The sequence below is a fragment of the Bombina bombina genome, chromosome 5, assembly GCF_027579735.1.
Source record: "Bombina bombina isolate aBomBom1 chromosome 5, aBomBom1.pri, whole genome shotgun sequence".
NCBI classification, from domain to species: Eukaryota; Metazoa; Chordata; class Amphibia; order Anura; family Bombinatoridae; genus Bombina; species Bombina bombina.
The window spans coordinates 323,943,441-323,960,862 of NC_069503.1; the positions used below are offsets into that span (position 1 = coordinate 323,943,441).

At 37.6% G+C, this 17,422-nt stretch overlaps 1 protein-coding gene across 4 annotated transcripts in view; it reads right to left on the minus strand.

Annotated features, from left to right (window-relative positions):
* DGKB (diacylglycerol kinase beta) overlaps nt 1-17,422 on the minus strand; it is a 1,179,919-nt gene that overhangs the window by 909,145 nt on the left and 253,352 nt on the right. For 2 of the 4 annotated variants that reach the window (XM_053714111.1, XM_053714110.1), the window contains 2 exons: nt 13,257-13,267; nt 1,635-1,647 (listed from right to left, as the gene is read on the minus strand). The exons of the other annotated variants lie outside the window; for them this stretch is intronic. In XM_053714111.1, coding sequence (XP_053570086.1) covers nt 1,635-1,647; nt 13,257-13,267 — 24 coding nt within the window. The remainder of the gene's footprint in view (nt 1-1,634; nt 1,648-13,256; nt 13,268-17,422) is intronic. 4 annotated transcript variants of the gene reach the window in all.

The following is a 17,422-nucleotide window of genomic DNA, read 5'->3' on the forward strand; positions in this document are numbered from 1 at the left end:
TAAGGGTCACACCATTTCTCTATGCTGATACATATACCATGTGTAGCTGATTACCCTTAAGTCATCTTCTGTACCTTATTTTTATTTTTATAAATGCATTCAAACATAATTTCTAATTCTCTCTCTAAAGCAAAAATAATCACAATGAACAGAAATGTAAAAGCCCTATTTCACTTATTATAGTGATAGTCTGTATTGACATACCTACTGTTAACCAGCAATGCATTTTCATATTTTTTATAAAAAAAATTCAAAAATAGCAGACCAAAGCAGCTCTTAGTGATTCCCAGTCTGAGAACTGGGCATAGAACAATCACCTATTCAATAGAATGTTAGTAAGATGTAGCTAGGTGTGTTGTTAGGTGTTGATATGAAGGGGGGCGGAGCTCCGTAATGCTCCCGTTTTAGTATTATGAAGAAGGTGCGGCTATTTACCAACAGCCAAATAGTAATATGTACTATATATAGAGGGTAAGGGGGGAGTCGGGGGGGGGACACATCCCCTCCAAGTTTCAAACATAAGAAAATTTAACGATAGTGCATATAATAAAGTCCAACTTCAACTATTCAAACATAACCCTAACAGGTAGAAGGGTACATACTGTGAGTCACATGGCCGCCGCTAATGGCTAACACAATGCCTGAGTGCAAGCATCGTAGGTACAGTATTAACATATATTATGTAACCTTGCAAGTTCTAAAGTGTAACTATAACTATAACTATAGCTAACTATATTCATCTTTGCCACTGCTCAATGAGGCAGGTTCGATAGCTAATTCAGGGTTGTCACCCTTTGCAGCCTTTAGATGCTATACTATCTCTGTGGGAGGGAACAAGGGTTAACAATATACCATTAGAACCAAATACAAAGTTTACTGTGCTCCTAGGACCCACATATGTATAAGATTTCTTTTTACGTCACATTATCTAATATATGCCACTTTACAATGTGCTAAACATAACATCAGGGAAATTATGTCACTGGGAGGACATTATGTGTATCAAACTTTGTTTTCTGGGATTCTTGAGTGTTATGCCGCATTTTATCCCGGCATAGTCCATATACACAGTCCACATCCCACCAAAAGTTCCGTGCAATATGAGTCTCTGATACTGTTAGTGACTAGCTCTGGATAAATAAAGGCTGCTTCATCCTCCACTTGCTTGTAAGTATCATCATGACACACAAAATTAAGTACATAAGTAAATACAGTTCAAAAGAGTACTACCTGATTCAGGCCACCAGAGAAATTCTTCATCTTGCCCACATTAAACTAAGTATTCCCGAGTGCCAGATCTTTTCTTAAAAGAGCAACTGATATAGAAAATATAATATGTAGATATAGTGTTAATGAACTGGGATGCACAATGTATCTGGAATCCTCAGACAGAGCGTTCACTACCGCTAGTAATTATATGGTGCTGGTGCAAATGACCCAATATGTATGTCTGTTATACAGTAAACTTAAGCAAAGCACTCAATCAAAATATATACATTAACAGGGTAGCTAAGTCAATCTAACTAGTGAATATAAATATGGCACTTCTCCCTATCAGACGGCTACCTTCTTTGGCATAGAAAGGGAAATAGTATGACTATGCTACTATCCGGGGTCTGAGTTGGCACATAGACTTGGGGCTTAGATCTGCAATGAGTATAACCTTAAAGGTTCCCATCCAACATTTCTATAAAAGGTTAACAGGTGTCAGCTAGATTATTTTAAGAACCAGGATCCCCAAAACAAATCTGGTAGCTCGAAGGAAGTACTGTGCCAATAATCTATAGGTGTAACAAAATATCATATCAAATAAACACATACAAATAAGAGCTACCGTCTCAAAGGCTGATAGGAACAGTACATTTCTATATAAAAGCATTAGGCAATGTAGGCATCACTATTATACGTGCTAATATAAGACAGAGCTGAACCGTCCTTTTGAGTGTATTATAAAATCAAAGAAACACTTATCATCAAGAGCAGACGTCTAATAAACTGGTAGGAATAATATATTTGCAAATGTAAGCATCAGAAAGTCATCATTACTAAACGCACATATATGAGACTTAGCTATACCATCCTTTTGAGTGATTTGCAGGTTGTGAGTCAAAATGTTACTACCCGATCCTTGCACGAGTGCCTGTGAGTTGGCAGCCAACTTAACAGGGACAGTGACCAAAGCAATGGAGATGAGGGTGCCATAGGAGATATTCTCCAGAGAGCATTGGATCCATCAGAAGCGGGTAGGTATATGTATTCTGAGTCACTTTTGGCCATACTGGCTGGAGTATCTTTGATAGATCAGGGTTCCCAGTCATCACCAGGTGCCGTAAAAAACTCATTGCAGCGTCAGATGGCCAGCTGCATCCACCCACGCTAGCAGTTGTTTCTATCCAGCTGTGTCACTAAGCTTAGTATCCTTGGCTGAGGCCTGAAAAGTAGCCGACTCATGACTCTGGTGGGGACCATTATTTTCATGCAATTGCATGAGCAAGCCCTCTCGAGTTGGTGCATTTCTCTGGACAGACTCAGCTTCTTTCAAGATGGGGTATGAGTTCCCACGCTGCACACTGGCATTTGATCGGTTCGCAATTTTATAATCTGTATCCTCTTCTTTTGGAAGTCAGTCTTTGACTATAGCTGTGGGTAAAGTGTGATTGTCGATTAGAGTAGTATGGACGCTGCTTCCCTTCGTCAGGGCCTCTTCATAAAGGAATACTGTACCGTATTTTATTATTATTAAAGATGCAAGCTTCGGCTTGTAAAGTAGTTGGAAAGTATTAATCTTTTTCACTTGGAAATCGTAGTATAGTTAGGAAAGTTATGAATATAAGCAGGAGCTTCATGGAAACATGTCTGATTGCTTCAGTGGTTAGCTTCGCCCCCCAAATTCTATGTTTTAAAGGGACAGGAAACCCAAATATTTTCTTTCACGACTCAGATAGAGCTTATAATTTTCAACAACTTTCAAATTTGCTTCTACTATCTAATTTGCTTCATTCTCTTGGTATCTTTTTTTGAAAAAGCATACAAAGGAAAGGTTCAGGAGTTGGAAGCTTACTGGCTGCACATATATCTTTTATCATTGGCTTACCAACGTGTTCAGTTAGCTCTCAGTAGTGCACTGCTGCTCCTTCGATAATGGATACCAAGAGAATGAAGCAAAATTGATATTAGAAGTAAATTAAAAGTTGTTTAAAATTGTATGATATATCTGAATCAAGAAAGAAAAAAAATGACTTTCATGTCCCTTTTAGAAAGTTGTAAACAAGTAGATATGTTTCTGGGTTAGCATTTTGATTATTGGAAATTTAACAAATTGCATGTTGTCCTCACCCTTGAAAACCATAACATGCAATCCCCCAACAGTAAAACACACCACCCACACAACCAAATCAAATAAAATCCTATCTAAAAAACCTAAACTCCCCATTGCCCTGAAAAATGGCATTTGGATGGGCATTGCTCTTAAAAGGGCATTTAGCTCTTTTTCAGCCCAAACCCTAAGCTAAAAATAAAACCCACCCAATAAACCCTTAAAAAAACACTAACCCCCGAAGTTCCACTTACAGTTTTTGAAGACCGGACATCCATCCTTAACGAAGCCGGGAGAAGTCTTGATCCAAGCGGCAAGAAGTCCTCAACGAAGCCAGGAGAAGTCTTCATCCAAGCGGCAAGACATGGTCCTCCAGGCGGGCAGAAGTCTTCATGCAGAGGGCATCTTCTATCTTCATCCTTCCGACGCGGAGCGGCTCCATCTTCAAGACATCCAATCAGCCAATAGGATTGAGCTTGCATTCTATTGGCTATATGCCCATCCAAATGCCCTTTTCAGGGCAATGGGGAGCTTAGCTTTTTTAGATAGGATTTTATTTGGGGGAGTTTGTTGTGTGGGTGGTGGATTTTACTGTTGGGGGTTGTTGTTGTTTTTTTTTTTTACAGGTAAAAGAGCTGATTTCTTTGGGGCAATGCCCCACAAAAGGCCCTTTTAAGGTTTTAAGGGCTATTGGCAGTTTAGTTTAGACTAGGGTTTTTTTTTTTTATTTTGGGGGGGCTTTTTTATTTTGATAGGGCTATTAGATTAGGTGTAATTAGTTTAAATATTTGATAATTTATTTTTTATTTTGTGTAATTTAGTGGGGTTTTTTTTGTAATTTAGTTAATTGTATTTAATTAATGTAATTTATTTATTTGTAGTGTAAGGTTAGGTGTAAGACAAGTTAGGTTTTATTTTACAGGTAGATTTGTATTTATTTTAGCTATGTAGTTAGTTAATAGTTAATAACTATTTACTATTTACTAACTGCTCCACTTAGTTAAAATAAATACAAATTTGCCTGTGAAATAAAAATAAAACCTAAGAGAGATACAATGTAGCTATTAGTTATATTGTAGCTAGCTTAGGGTTTATTTTACAGGTAAGTATTTATTTAGTTTTAAATAGGAATTATTTAGGTATTAATTGTAATTTTTATTTAGATTTATTTTAATGATGTTCAAGTTAGTGGGTGTTAGGGTTAGGGTTAGACTTAGGGTTAGGTTAAGGGGTTAAAAACTTTAGTATAGTGACGGCGTCGTTGGGGGTGGAAGATTAGGGTTTAATATGTGTAGGTAGGTGGCAGCGACATTTGGGGCGGCAGATTAGGGGTTAATAAGTTTAGGTAGGTGGCTGCGACATTGGGGGTGGCAGATTAGGGGTTAATAAATGTAGGTAGGTGGCGGCGAAGTTAGGGGCAGCAGATTAGGGGTTAATAAGTGTACTGTAGGTGGCAGCGATGTCGGGGGCAGCAGATTAGGGGTATTTAGACTGAGGGTTTATGTTAGGGCTTTTGGTGTAAACATACATTTTCTTTCCCCATAGGAATCAATGGGGCTGTGTTACAGAGCTTTACGCTCCTTTATTGCAGGTGTTAGGTTTTTTTTGGTGGGAAATCGTGCACAAGCACGTAAAACTAGCTCAAAGCAGCGCTGGTATTTTGGTGCAGTATGGAGCTCAATGGAGCTCAACGCTGCTATATTGCCTGCTAATGCCAGGTTTTTGCAAACCTGTAATAGCAGCACTATAGGGAGGTGAGCGGTGGAAATTACTTGCAAGTTAGTACTGAGCCGCTCATAACGCAAAACTCATAATCTGGCCGACAGTTAAAACCTTTATTAAAGATGAATATTTCATAAATATGCTTTTACATGTTTTCATCTTCTTAATGGTAAAGGGCTCCAATGCACTTCTTTGTTTATTTTTTATTTTTAATATCTTTATTGAACATCCATTTTTGTTTACAAAGAACAGAAGGTAAAAAGAACAGAAATGAAAATCATATCAAATATACATAGCCTGCAAGTACTACCAAGCAACAAGTTATATAACATAAACTTTGATCATATTATGTAATCAATCATATTGCACTACATAAGCAAACGAATAATGGATCATTTTCTACATAACAATAAAAGAAAAAAGGGGAAAACAACCTTCTCTCCAACTCCCTAACCCACCTCTCTAAAATTCGAAACCCACATAGGAGGAAATTCATTCAATAATACCAAATCCGCAAAACATTTAGAACTGAGAAAAGGGGTAAGAATATTTTTTTGCACAGAAAGGGGATAGGACTTAATTACTGGCAGCCAGCTATATATAAATTTAGATTTTTTTTCTGTAGCTAATCGTTAATAAATAGATTCAAATATTATGTGTAGTTGAATTTCTTTAAGAAATGCAACCATAGAGGGAGCTGCATAAGCCAGCCAATTCTTAATAATCAGGGGCCTAGCAGTCAAAATAGAAATTTTAAGAGAATATTGATATTGCGGTGCCATATCATTAGCTGTCTTTAAAAATATTATCTGGTCTGGCTAAAACTGGAAAGATACTTTAAACACCTGACTGAACCAATACTGAATTTTCTGCCAGAACTGAGATATTATGGAACATAACCAAAAGATATGTAATAAGTTAGCATTAGATATCAACATTGATTACAGACAAAAAGCTGCTTAGGAAAAAACCGTGACATCTTAAGCGGTGACAAATAATAATTATTAATAAGTTTAAAATGTGATTCTTTCCAACTTGTAGGAATAACACATTTATCTAAGGAAACAAAACTTTGCTTAATGGTGTCCGCCTCAATCCGTGGGAACATACTAGCCCAAATATTACATAGATTATCAAGCAGTGGCAAGCTTTGTTTAACTAACAAAAGATCATATAATAGGGATATTGAGGTGTTGCATATCATATAACTATTAATACAGATATTAATCTCTGACCAATTGCTAAGAGACGCTGATGAATAAATCTGCTTATAATAAAATTGGCACAGCTGAAAATAAGCAAATAAATTATTCCTAGATAAACCAAATTGATGAAAAAGAGCATCTTGTGGAAGGATTTCCATATTCTCTGAAAGAGCTTGAGCCACATATTTAAGCCCCTTCTCTTCCCATGATCTAAAGATTTTATAATAATTCCCTGGGATAAATTCAGGATTTACGACTATGGGTAGAAATTTCGAAAAATATGGTTCAACTTTCAGGATATTACAAAACTTTTGCCAGTAATCAATGGTTTAAATTTAGGAGTAAGTGGCTGCAGAGCACAATGTAAAATAGCCTTTAATGCAAAAGGTTGTATAAGAAAGCTTTCTAAATCAATAGTTGCAAAATTATTAGAATCTGTGATCCAATCCAAAGCAATTTTAACTAGGGTGGCAAGATTATAGAGTTTTAGATTAGGTAGTGCCAGACCAGCTGCACTACGTTTTTGCATTAATCTATTTAAAGAGATACAGGATTTTTTCCCACCCCAGATAAACCTAGATAAACACCTTTGGAAATGACATATGTCTGTATTAGTAATCAGAAGAGGTAAGTTCTATATATGTTAATATACACATATTAACACATAAATACATATGTATATAAGCATATACATATACATTTAAGGTAAAACACACAGTCCCCAATGTAAAGGCACTTTAACCCCTTATAACTGCTTTGTGCAGTTATTTAAAGAAAGGAACTGTCCATTTTATTTGGGGGGCAATTGGGGCACATTATTTTAATTAACCAGACGTCTGACCCCTGGTTAATTGCGCTAAGTGCAAAGTGTTCCCACAAGCGTGCGGAAGCATTGGCCAGCCACTTGTAATGGCTGGTTATTTAACGTAAACCTATAAAAAGGCAAATTTGCCCCTTTACAGGCACACATTAAAAAAGTGTTCCACTTGTAATCTACCCTATAATACTTTATTATTTTTACTTGATTTTAATATTTTTTAATATTAAATTATTACAAATTAAATTATTTAAAAAGAAGGCACCTGTTGTCGAGATAATAGAAAATTTATGTTTGGTGTCAAATTTCTAGGCGAGTTTTGCTGTGAGTATTATTTATGGCTTGGATCTCTTGACAGTAAATACTCCAGCTCTTAACCTGGTTAAAGCTTAGCACTCTTGTCTTCAAATAGGATTCAATTGCTGTAAAGATTTTTAAATTGACTGACAATCAGCCTCATCATGAACTTTTATTATGTACATGTAATCCTTAATTGGGTCCAAAGAACAATAGCTGCCCTGAGTTATAGACTCTTTTTCTCACCATATAATTAGGATATAATTACCCACAGGATATCAGGATGATGTAAAACCTTTCTACTAAACGTGCCCTCATTAAGAAACTAGTCTAAATGTACATTTATTCAATCAGTATGAATTAATTAAAATGTTACTGAATTAAAGGATATTGCTATAAACTGTAGATGACATCTATTAAGAGACTTGATAGCTGTGTCCGAAGCTACTCGTATTTGCCTTGAAACCAAATGTTCTGTACTGTGAACAACCAAAACTTCTGTCTGCAATTATAATATTTCTTAGAACATTTTTATATAAACTAGAGGGCATTAGTATTACATATTGTATTAGGATAGTATGATTGGTAATTGGTTTCAGATTGTGTTCCGTCTACTGTTAAAAAAAAAATCTTAACTTAAAGTGAAAATATGCCTCATATTTTACAAATTTTTAAAATATATGCTGAAAACAAATTCATATGTAAAAATGTATTTGCATTACATTGAAATTTGATAAATGTGCAATTGCTACACAAAGGGACTGGTATTTGAGAGCTCATCACTCAGGTGAGATGATCTTAGATGCCTCATAAGTGCCGAGAGGTCCCCAAAAGAATGTTAGAAACACAAATTTTAGTGTATGAATATTTCACATTTTAATGTTCTTCTTATAGAATAATATGTTCTGTTTATTCATAAATGCATATTTCTAAATATATATGATGGTATTTTGGTACAATATATATCTCTACTTATATAAATACATACATATAGGTATAGATATATACTTATATATATAGGAATATTTATAAAAACATAGAATATATTCTGCTATGTGCAGAACATTGGAATGTGAAATATTTACAGTAAATACAGAGTTAAAACCTTAATTAAATATAAATATTGCATAAATACACAATTACACATTTTCCTCCACTTGACTACAAAGGGCACCAATGCACTTCTATATATGTCTGTAAAAACATGTATATGTATGTATCTCTATGTTAACCCCTTAGTGACCAAGCTATTTTTAAATTTTCTTACCGTTTGGGACCAGTGCTATTTTTACATTTCTGCGGTGTGTTTAGCTGTAATTTCCCTCTTACTCCTTTACTGTACCACACATATTATATACCATTTTTATCGCCCTTAAATGGACTTTCGAAAGATCATCCATGCTAAATAGTTTCTAAATTTTGTCCTGAGTTTAGAAATACAAAATAGATGTTTATAAGTACAATAAGTATTTCCAAACCATTTTTTCTCAAAATTAGTGATAGTTACATTGTAACACTGATATCTGTCAGGAATCCCGGAATAACTCTTCACAGGTAGATATTTTGTTTTAGTAGACAACCAAAAGTATTGATCTAGGCTCATTTTGGTATATTTCATGCCACCATTAATTAGCCAAATGCGATCAAATAAAAAAAAAATCGTTAACTGTTTCACAAACTATAGGTTTCTCACTGAAATTATTTACAAACAGCTTGTGCAATTATGGCACAAATGGTTGTAAATGCTTCTCTGGGCTCCCCTTTGTTCAGAAATAGCAGACATATATGGCTTTGGCATTGCTTTTTGGTAATTAGAAGGCTGCTAAATGCTGCTGTGCACAACACTTGTATTATGCCCAGCAGTGAAGGGGTTAATTAGGTCGCTTGTAGGGTTAATTTTAGCTTTACTGTAGTGTAGTAGACAACCCAAAGTATTGATCTAGACCCATTTTGGTATATTTCATGCCACCATTTCACCGCCTAATGCGATCAAATAAAAAAATTGTTAACTTTTTCACAAACTTTAGGTTTCTTACTGAAATTATTTACAATCAGCTTGTGCAATTATGGCACCCATGGTTGTAAATGCTCCTCTGGGATCCCCTTTGTTCAGAAATAGCAGACATATATGGCTTTGGCATTGCTTTTTGGTAATTAGAAGGCCGCTAAATGCCGCTGCACACCACACTTGTATTATGCCCAGCAATGAGGGGGTTAATTAGGTAGCTTGTAGGGTTAATTATAGCTTTAGTGTAGAGATCAGCCTCCCACATAACACATCCCTCCCTGACCTCTCTCAAACAGCTCTCTTCCCTGCCCCACCTAACAATTGTCGCCGCCATCAGAAAGTCTGCCAGTACTAAAATAAAAGTTGTTTATATATATATAGGTTTGGTCTGAGGAAGGGGTTTGCGTACCCCGAAACGTCACCATTGAATAAATAAGGTATTATTTGAACTGAATCCAGTGAGTGCAGTCCCTACTTGTTGATATATATATATATATAATTTCTGCATTGTAGGTTCCCCCCTAACCCCCCAACCCTCACGATCCCCCAAACAGCTCTCTTAACCTCCCCCCTCTTCCTATTTGAAGCCATCTTAGGTACTGGCAGCTGTCTGCCAGTATCCACTTTGCACTAAAATTGTGCTGTTTTAATTTTTTTATTTTTATAATTCTATATTTTCCGTAGTGTAGGTTCACCCCCTCAATACCCTCCTCCCAGATTCCTTTTCCCCAAGACTTATCTCCCCTCACTCTCCTTCTCCCTCCTTCCCTTATGTACTGAGTGTGTACTAAGTATCATGCTCGCTCCTGCCCTCCTCACACGCTCCTTTATATACACAACCCTAATTCCAAAAAAGCTGGGAGAGTATGGAAAATGCAAAAAAAAGAGTCATTTGAAAATTTAGTTCACCCTGTACTATACTGAAAACACATTAACACATTATTTGATGTTTTACTTTGTGAATTTAATGTATTTTTTTTAAAAGATACATTCACTTCAAATCTGATGACTGAAACACCATCCAAAAAAGTTGGGACAGGGGCAAATTATGACTAATTGCTATGTGATGAGTTGAAATAAGAAGTTGATGCAATGGTATAATCATAGTATATAAGGAGTCTCCAAAAAAGGGCTAGTCCTTCTAGAGCAAGCATGGGTCGAGGCTCGCCAATCTGCCAAAGAATAATCCAACATTTTGAGAACAAAATTACCCAAAGAGAAATAGGTAGGATTTTTGGATTTTCACCTTCTATAGTGCAAAATATAATTAAAAGATGCAAGGAATCCGGTCAAATCTAAGTGCGTAAAGGGCAAGGCCGGAAAACCACTTCTGAATGCGCATGATCTCCTATCCCTCAGACGCCACTGTCTCAAAAAACGTGATGAGTCTGTAATAAATATCCTGATGTGGGCTCGCTAATACTTTGGTAAACCTTTGTCAGGCAATACCATTCACCGCTACATCCACAGATGCAAGTTAAAAGACCACACAATGCAGTAGAATTGCATAATTAACAAGCACTTAATTAAAAGACAATGCATTATTACTTACTCTGAATTTCAAATAAGCAGTAGCTTTTTTTTCTGACAAATTTGTATACCCTGTGAGCTTGTGCACATGCTCAGTAGGATTTTGTCTCACAGAAAGTGTGTATATAAAAAGACTGTGCAAAATGTGATAATGGGAGTAAATTGGAAAGTGTCTTAAAACTGCTGCTCTATCTAAATCATAAAGTTTATTTTGACTTTAGTGTCTTTTTTAGGCTTTACCATGCAAAGCAGAAGCCATGCATCAACACTGTCCAGAAGCGCCGCAGACTTTTCTGGTCTCAGTCTCATCTGAGATGGACAGTAGCACAGTGGAATTGTGTTTTGTGGTCCAATAGTTTTTTTGAAAAAACAGCCATCATGTTCTCCAGGCTAAAGAGGAAAAGGACCATCCAAGCTATGATCAGCATCAGGTCCTGGTGTCATGGTATGGGTGTGTGTCAGTGCTCATTGCATGAGTAACATGCACATCTGTGAGGGCACCATTAATGCAGAAAGATATGTATACATTTTGGAAAAACATATGCTTCTATCTAGATGTCTTCTTTTCCAGGAACATCCTTGCATTTTCCATCAGGACGACTCCAAACCACATTCTCCCCGGATTACAAGCGCATGTTTGTATAAGCAGACAGGAAAATTCCACTTGCTAAACTTAAACAACTTGTGTCTTTGGTGTCCAAATGCTTAATAAGCGTTATTAAAAGAAAAGGTGATGTTACACAGTGGTAAACAGTCGACTGTCCCAACTTTTTTGCAGTGTGTTTCAGTCATCAGATTTGAAATGAGTGTATATTTTCAAAAATACATTAAATTCACAAAGTAAAACATCAAATAATGTGTTAATAATTGGCTAGATTACAAGTTTTGTCGGTAAAAACTTGCGTTGCTAACGAGCCTTTTTTTTCCAGCGCTCACTTTAAACAACGCTGGTATTACAAGTTTTCTGAATGGCTGCGTTAGCCTCAGAAAAGTGAAAAAATTTAGCTCCACTTCTCACTGTAATACCAGTGTTGCTTACGGTAGCGGTATGCTGGCAAAACTTGCTCGTGCACGATTTCCCCATAGGAAACAATGGGGCTGAGACGGCTGAAAAAAAAACTAACACCTGCAAAAAGCAGCGTTCAGCTCTTAACGCAGCCCCATTGTTTTCTATGGGGAAATACTTTCTAAGTCTACACCTAAGACCCTAACATGAACCCCGAATCTAAACAACCCTAACCTTACACTTATTAACCTCTAATCTGCTTCCCCAAACATCGTCACCACCTGCATTATACTATTAACCCCTAATCTGCCGCTCCGGACACCGCCGCCACCTACATTATTCCTATGAACCCCTAATCTGCTGCCCCTAACATCGCCAACACCTATATTATATTTATTAACACCTAATCTGCCGCCCCCAACGTCGCTGCAACCTACCTACATTTAGTAACCCCTAATCTGCCAACCGGACATCGTCGCCACTATAATAAATATATTAACCCCTAAACAGCCGCACTCCCGCCTCGCAAATACTATACTTAATTTTTATAACCCCTAATCTGCCGTCCCTAACATCGCCGCCACCTACCTACAATTATTAACCCTTAATCTGCCGCCCCCAATGTCGCTGCTACTATAATAAAGTTATTAACCCCTAAACCTAAGTCTAACCCTAACCCTAACACGTCCCTAAGTTAAATCTATTTTTAATCAATCTAAATAAAATTACTATAATTAAATAAATTATTCCTATTTAAAACTAAATACTTAACTATAAAATAAACCATAAGATAGCTACAATATAACTAGTAGTTACATTGTAGCTAGTATAGGATTTATATTTATTTTACAGGCAAGTTTGTATTTATTTTAACTAGGTACAATAGTTATTAAATAGTTATTAACTATTTAATAACTACCTAGCTAAAATAATTACAAAATTACCTGTAAAATAAATCCTAACCTAAGTTACAAATACACCTAACACTACACTATCAATAAATTAATTAAATAAATTAACTACAATTATCTAAACTAAAATACATTTAAATAAACTAAACTATATTACAAAAAACAAACAAACACTAAATTACAACAAATAAAAAAATATTACACCTAATCTAATCCCCCTAATAAAATAAAAAAGCCTCCCAAAATAATAAAATTCCCTATCCTAAACTAAATTACAAATAGCCCTTAAAAGGGCCTTTTGCGGGGCATTGCCCCAAAGTAATCAGCTCTTTTACCAGCCCTTAAAAGGGCTTTTTGCGGGGTATTGCCCCAAAGTAATCAGCTCTTTTACCTGTAAAAAAATGAAATACAATAACCCCCCCAACATTACAACCCACCACCCACACACCCCTACTCTAAAACCCACCCGATCCCCCCCTTAAAAAACCTAACACTACCCCATTGAAGATCACCCTACCTTGAGCCGTGTTCACACAGCCGGGCACCGATGGGGCAGAAGAGGACATCCGGACCAGCAGAAGTCTTCATCCTATCCGAGCAGAAGAGGACATCCGGACCGGCAGACATCTTCATCCAGGTGGCATCTTCTATCTTCATCCTTCCGGAGTGGAGCGGAGCCATCTTCTATCCAGCCGATGCAGAGCTATCCTCTTCAATCGAAGTCCTAACGAAGAATGAAGGTTCCTTTAAATGACGTCATCCAAGATGGCGTCCCTCGAATTTCGATTGGCTGATAGGATTCTATCAGCCAATCGGAATTAAGGTAGGAAAAATCCGATTGGTTGATTTAATCAGCCAATCGGATTGAAGTTCAATCTGATTGGCTGATTGGATCAGCCAATAGAATTGACCTTGCATTTTATTGACTGATCCAATCCAAATTTTATAGTGTTTGCGAGGCGGGAGTGCGGCAGTTTAGGGGTTAATACATTTATTATAGTGGCAGCAATGTACGGTCGGCAGATTAGGGGTTAATAAGTGTAGTAAGGTGGCGGCGACGTTGGGGGCGGCAGAGTAGGGGTTAATAAATATAATATAGGTGTCGGCAATGTTAGGGGCAGCAGATTAGGGGTTCATAGGTAGGTGGCAGCGATGTCCGGTCGGCAGATTAGGGGTTAAATAAGAGCTTTATGTTCCGGCGTTAGCCCATAAAACTCTTAACTACTGACTTTTATATGCGGTAGGAGTCTTGGAGGTAGAGGCTGTACTGCTCACTTTTCATCAGAAACAACCAATGGTGTTGGGAAACGCGTTAGGTTCCGTCCCCCGCCATACGGAGCAGCCGGAACTAGAGGCATCTGGGGGAACAGTCATAAGCCTGTTTATAGACTGGACAACTTTGTGGACTGCCCTATAATTCTCCATTTTTTGCTGGACTGGGGTTGTATGTAATCAGGTGATACAAGTAATAGCACCAAGGAGCAGCACATTACAATGGGGCCTAGTTATCAAGCCGTCAACCTCAAATACGCTGGAATTCCGCAGCGTATTTGTGGCGAGGCTGATTCGCCTTAGTTATCAAAGGCTCGAGACCGGCAAAAGTAGAATTTTGTGACGTAAGCATCGATCCGCCGGACTCAGTCCGACACAGATCGATTCTTACGTCACTCCAGATGTTCCGCACACAAGTGCGGCACTATCTCACTACTTTTGCTAGCTATCAAAAAACTAGCAGGTACGCTCGGCACTTTTACGGCCCAGCGTACCTGGTTTTCAATCCGCCACCCCTGGAGGCGGAGGATCCCATAGGAATCAATGGGAGTCTGACCATAGCGAAAGTACAAGTTCGCTGCTGACAGACATCCCATTGATTTCTATGGGAGATGTCTGCACCTAACACCCTAACATGTACCCCGAGTCTAAACACCACTAATCTGTCCCCCCCTACACCGCCGCAACTAAATAAAGTTATTACCCCCTAAACCGCTGCTCCCGGAGCCCACCGCAACTATAATAAATGTATTAACCCCTAAACCGCCGCTCCCTGAACCCACCGCAACCTATATTAAATGTATTAACCCCTATCCTGCCCCCCTACACCGTCGCCACCTATAATAAATTTATTAACCCCTAATCTGCCCCCCCTACACCGTCGCCACCTATAATAAATTTATTAACCCCTATCCTGCCCCCCTACACCGTCGCCACCTATAATAAATTTATTAACCCCTAATCTGCCCCCCCTACACCGTCGCCACCTATAATAAATTTATTAACCCCTATCCTGCCCCCCACTACGCCGCCGCCACTGTCATAAAATTATTAACCCCTAAACCTAAGTCTAACCCTAACCCTAACGCCCCCCTAACTTAAATATTAATTAAATAAATCTAAATAAATTAACTCTTATTAAGTAAATGAATCCTATTTAAAACTAAATACTTACCTTTAAAATAAACCCTAATATAGCTACAATATAAATAATAATTATATTCTAGCTATCTTAGGATTTATATTTATTTTACAGGTACCTTTCAATTTATTTTAACCATGTACAATAACTATTAAATAGTTATTAACTATTTAATAGCTTACCTAGCTAAAATAAAGAGAAATGTACCTGTGAAATAAATCCTAACCTAAGTTACAATTACACCTAACACTGCACTATACTTTAATAAATTATTCCTATTTAAAAATAAATGCCTACCTGTAAAATAAACCCTAAGATAGCTAAAATATAATTAATAATTATATTATAGCTATCTTAGGATTTATATTTATTTTACAGGTAACTTTGTATTTATTTTAACTAGGTAGAATAGTTATTAAATAGTTATTAACTATTTAATAACTACATAGCTAAAAGAAATACAAAATTACCTGTAAAATAAATCCTAACTTAAGTTACAATTAAACCTAATACTACACTATCATTAAATTAATTAAATAAATTACCTACAAATAACTACAATTAAATGCAATTACATAAACTAACTAAAGTACAAAAAATAAAAAAAGCTAAGTTACAAAAAATAAAAAAATAAGTTACAAACATGTTACAAATATTACAACAATTTTAAGCTACTTACACCTAATCTAAGCCCCCTAATAAAATAACAAACCCCCCCAAAATAAAAAAATGCCCTACCCTATTCTAAATTAAATAAATTTCAAAGCTCTTTTACCTTACCAGCCCTTAAAAGGGCCATTTGTGGGGGCATGCCCCAAAGAAAACAGCTCTTTTGCCTGTAAAAGAAAAATACAACCCTCCCCCAACATTAAAACCCACCACCCACATACCCCTAATCTAACCCAAACCCCCCTTACAAAAACCTAACACTAATCCCCTGAAGATCATCCTACCTTGAGTCGTCTTCACTCAGCCGAGCCACCGATGGAACTGAAGAGGACATCCGGAGCGGAAGAAGTTAATCCTCCAAGCGGCGCTGAAGAAATCTTCCATCCGATGAAGTCATCATCCAGGCGGCGCTGAAGAAAAGTCTTCGATCCGTCCGATGTCATCTTCAAAGAGGCGCTGAAGAGGTCTTCTATCCGGGCGAAGTCATCTTCCAAGCCGGGTCTTGAATCTTCCTTCCGCCGACGCGGAACCACCTTCTTCACCGACGGACTACGACGAATGACGGCTCCTTTAAGGGACGTCATCCAAGATGGCGTCCCCTCAATTCCGATTGGCTGATAGGATTCTATCAGCCAATCGGAATTAAGGTAGGAAAAATCTGATTGGCTGATGGAATCAGCCAATCAGATTGAGCTTGCATTCTATTGGCTGTTAAGATCAGCCAATAGAATGCGAGCTCAATCTGATTGGCTGATTGGATCAGCCAATCGGATTGAACTTGAATCTGATTGGCTGATTCCATCAGCCAATCAGATTTTCCTACCTTAATTCCGATTGGCTGATAGAATCCTATCAGCCAATCGGAATTGAGGGGACGCCATCTTGGATGACGTCCCTTAAAGGAGCCGTCATTCGTCGTAGTCCGTCGGTGAAGAAGGTGGTTCCGCGTCGGCGGAAGGAAGATTCAAGACCCAGCTTGGAAGATGACTTTGCCCGGATAGAAGACCTCTTCAGCGCCTCTTTGAAGATGACATCGGACGGATCGAAGACTTTTCTTCAGCGCCGCCTGGATGATGACTTCATTGGATGGAAGATTTCTTCAGCGCCGCTTGGAGGATTAACTTCTTCCGCTCCGGATGTCCTCTTCAGTTCCATCGGTGGCTCGGCTGAGTAAAGACGACTCAAGGTAGGATGATCTTCAGGGGATTAGTGTTATGTTTTTGTAAGGGGGGTTTGGGTTAGATTAGGGGTATGTGGGTGGTGGGTTTTAATGTTGGGGGGGGGTTGTATTTTTCTTTTACAGGCAAAACAGCTGTTTTCTTTGGGGCATGCCCCCACAAATGGCCCTTTTAAGGGCTGGTAAGGTAAAAGAGCTTTGAAATTTATTTAATTTAGAATAGGGTAGGGCATTTTTTTATTTTGGGGGGGTTTGTTATTTTATTAGGGGGCTTAGATTAGGTGTAAGTAGCTTAAATTGTTGTAATATTTGTAACATGTTTGTAACTTATTTTTTTATTTTTTGTAACTT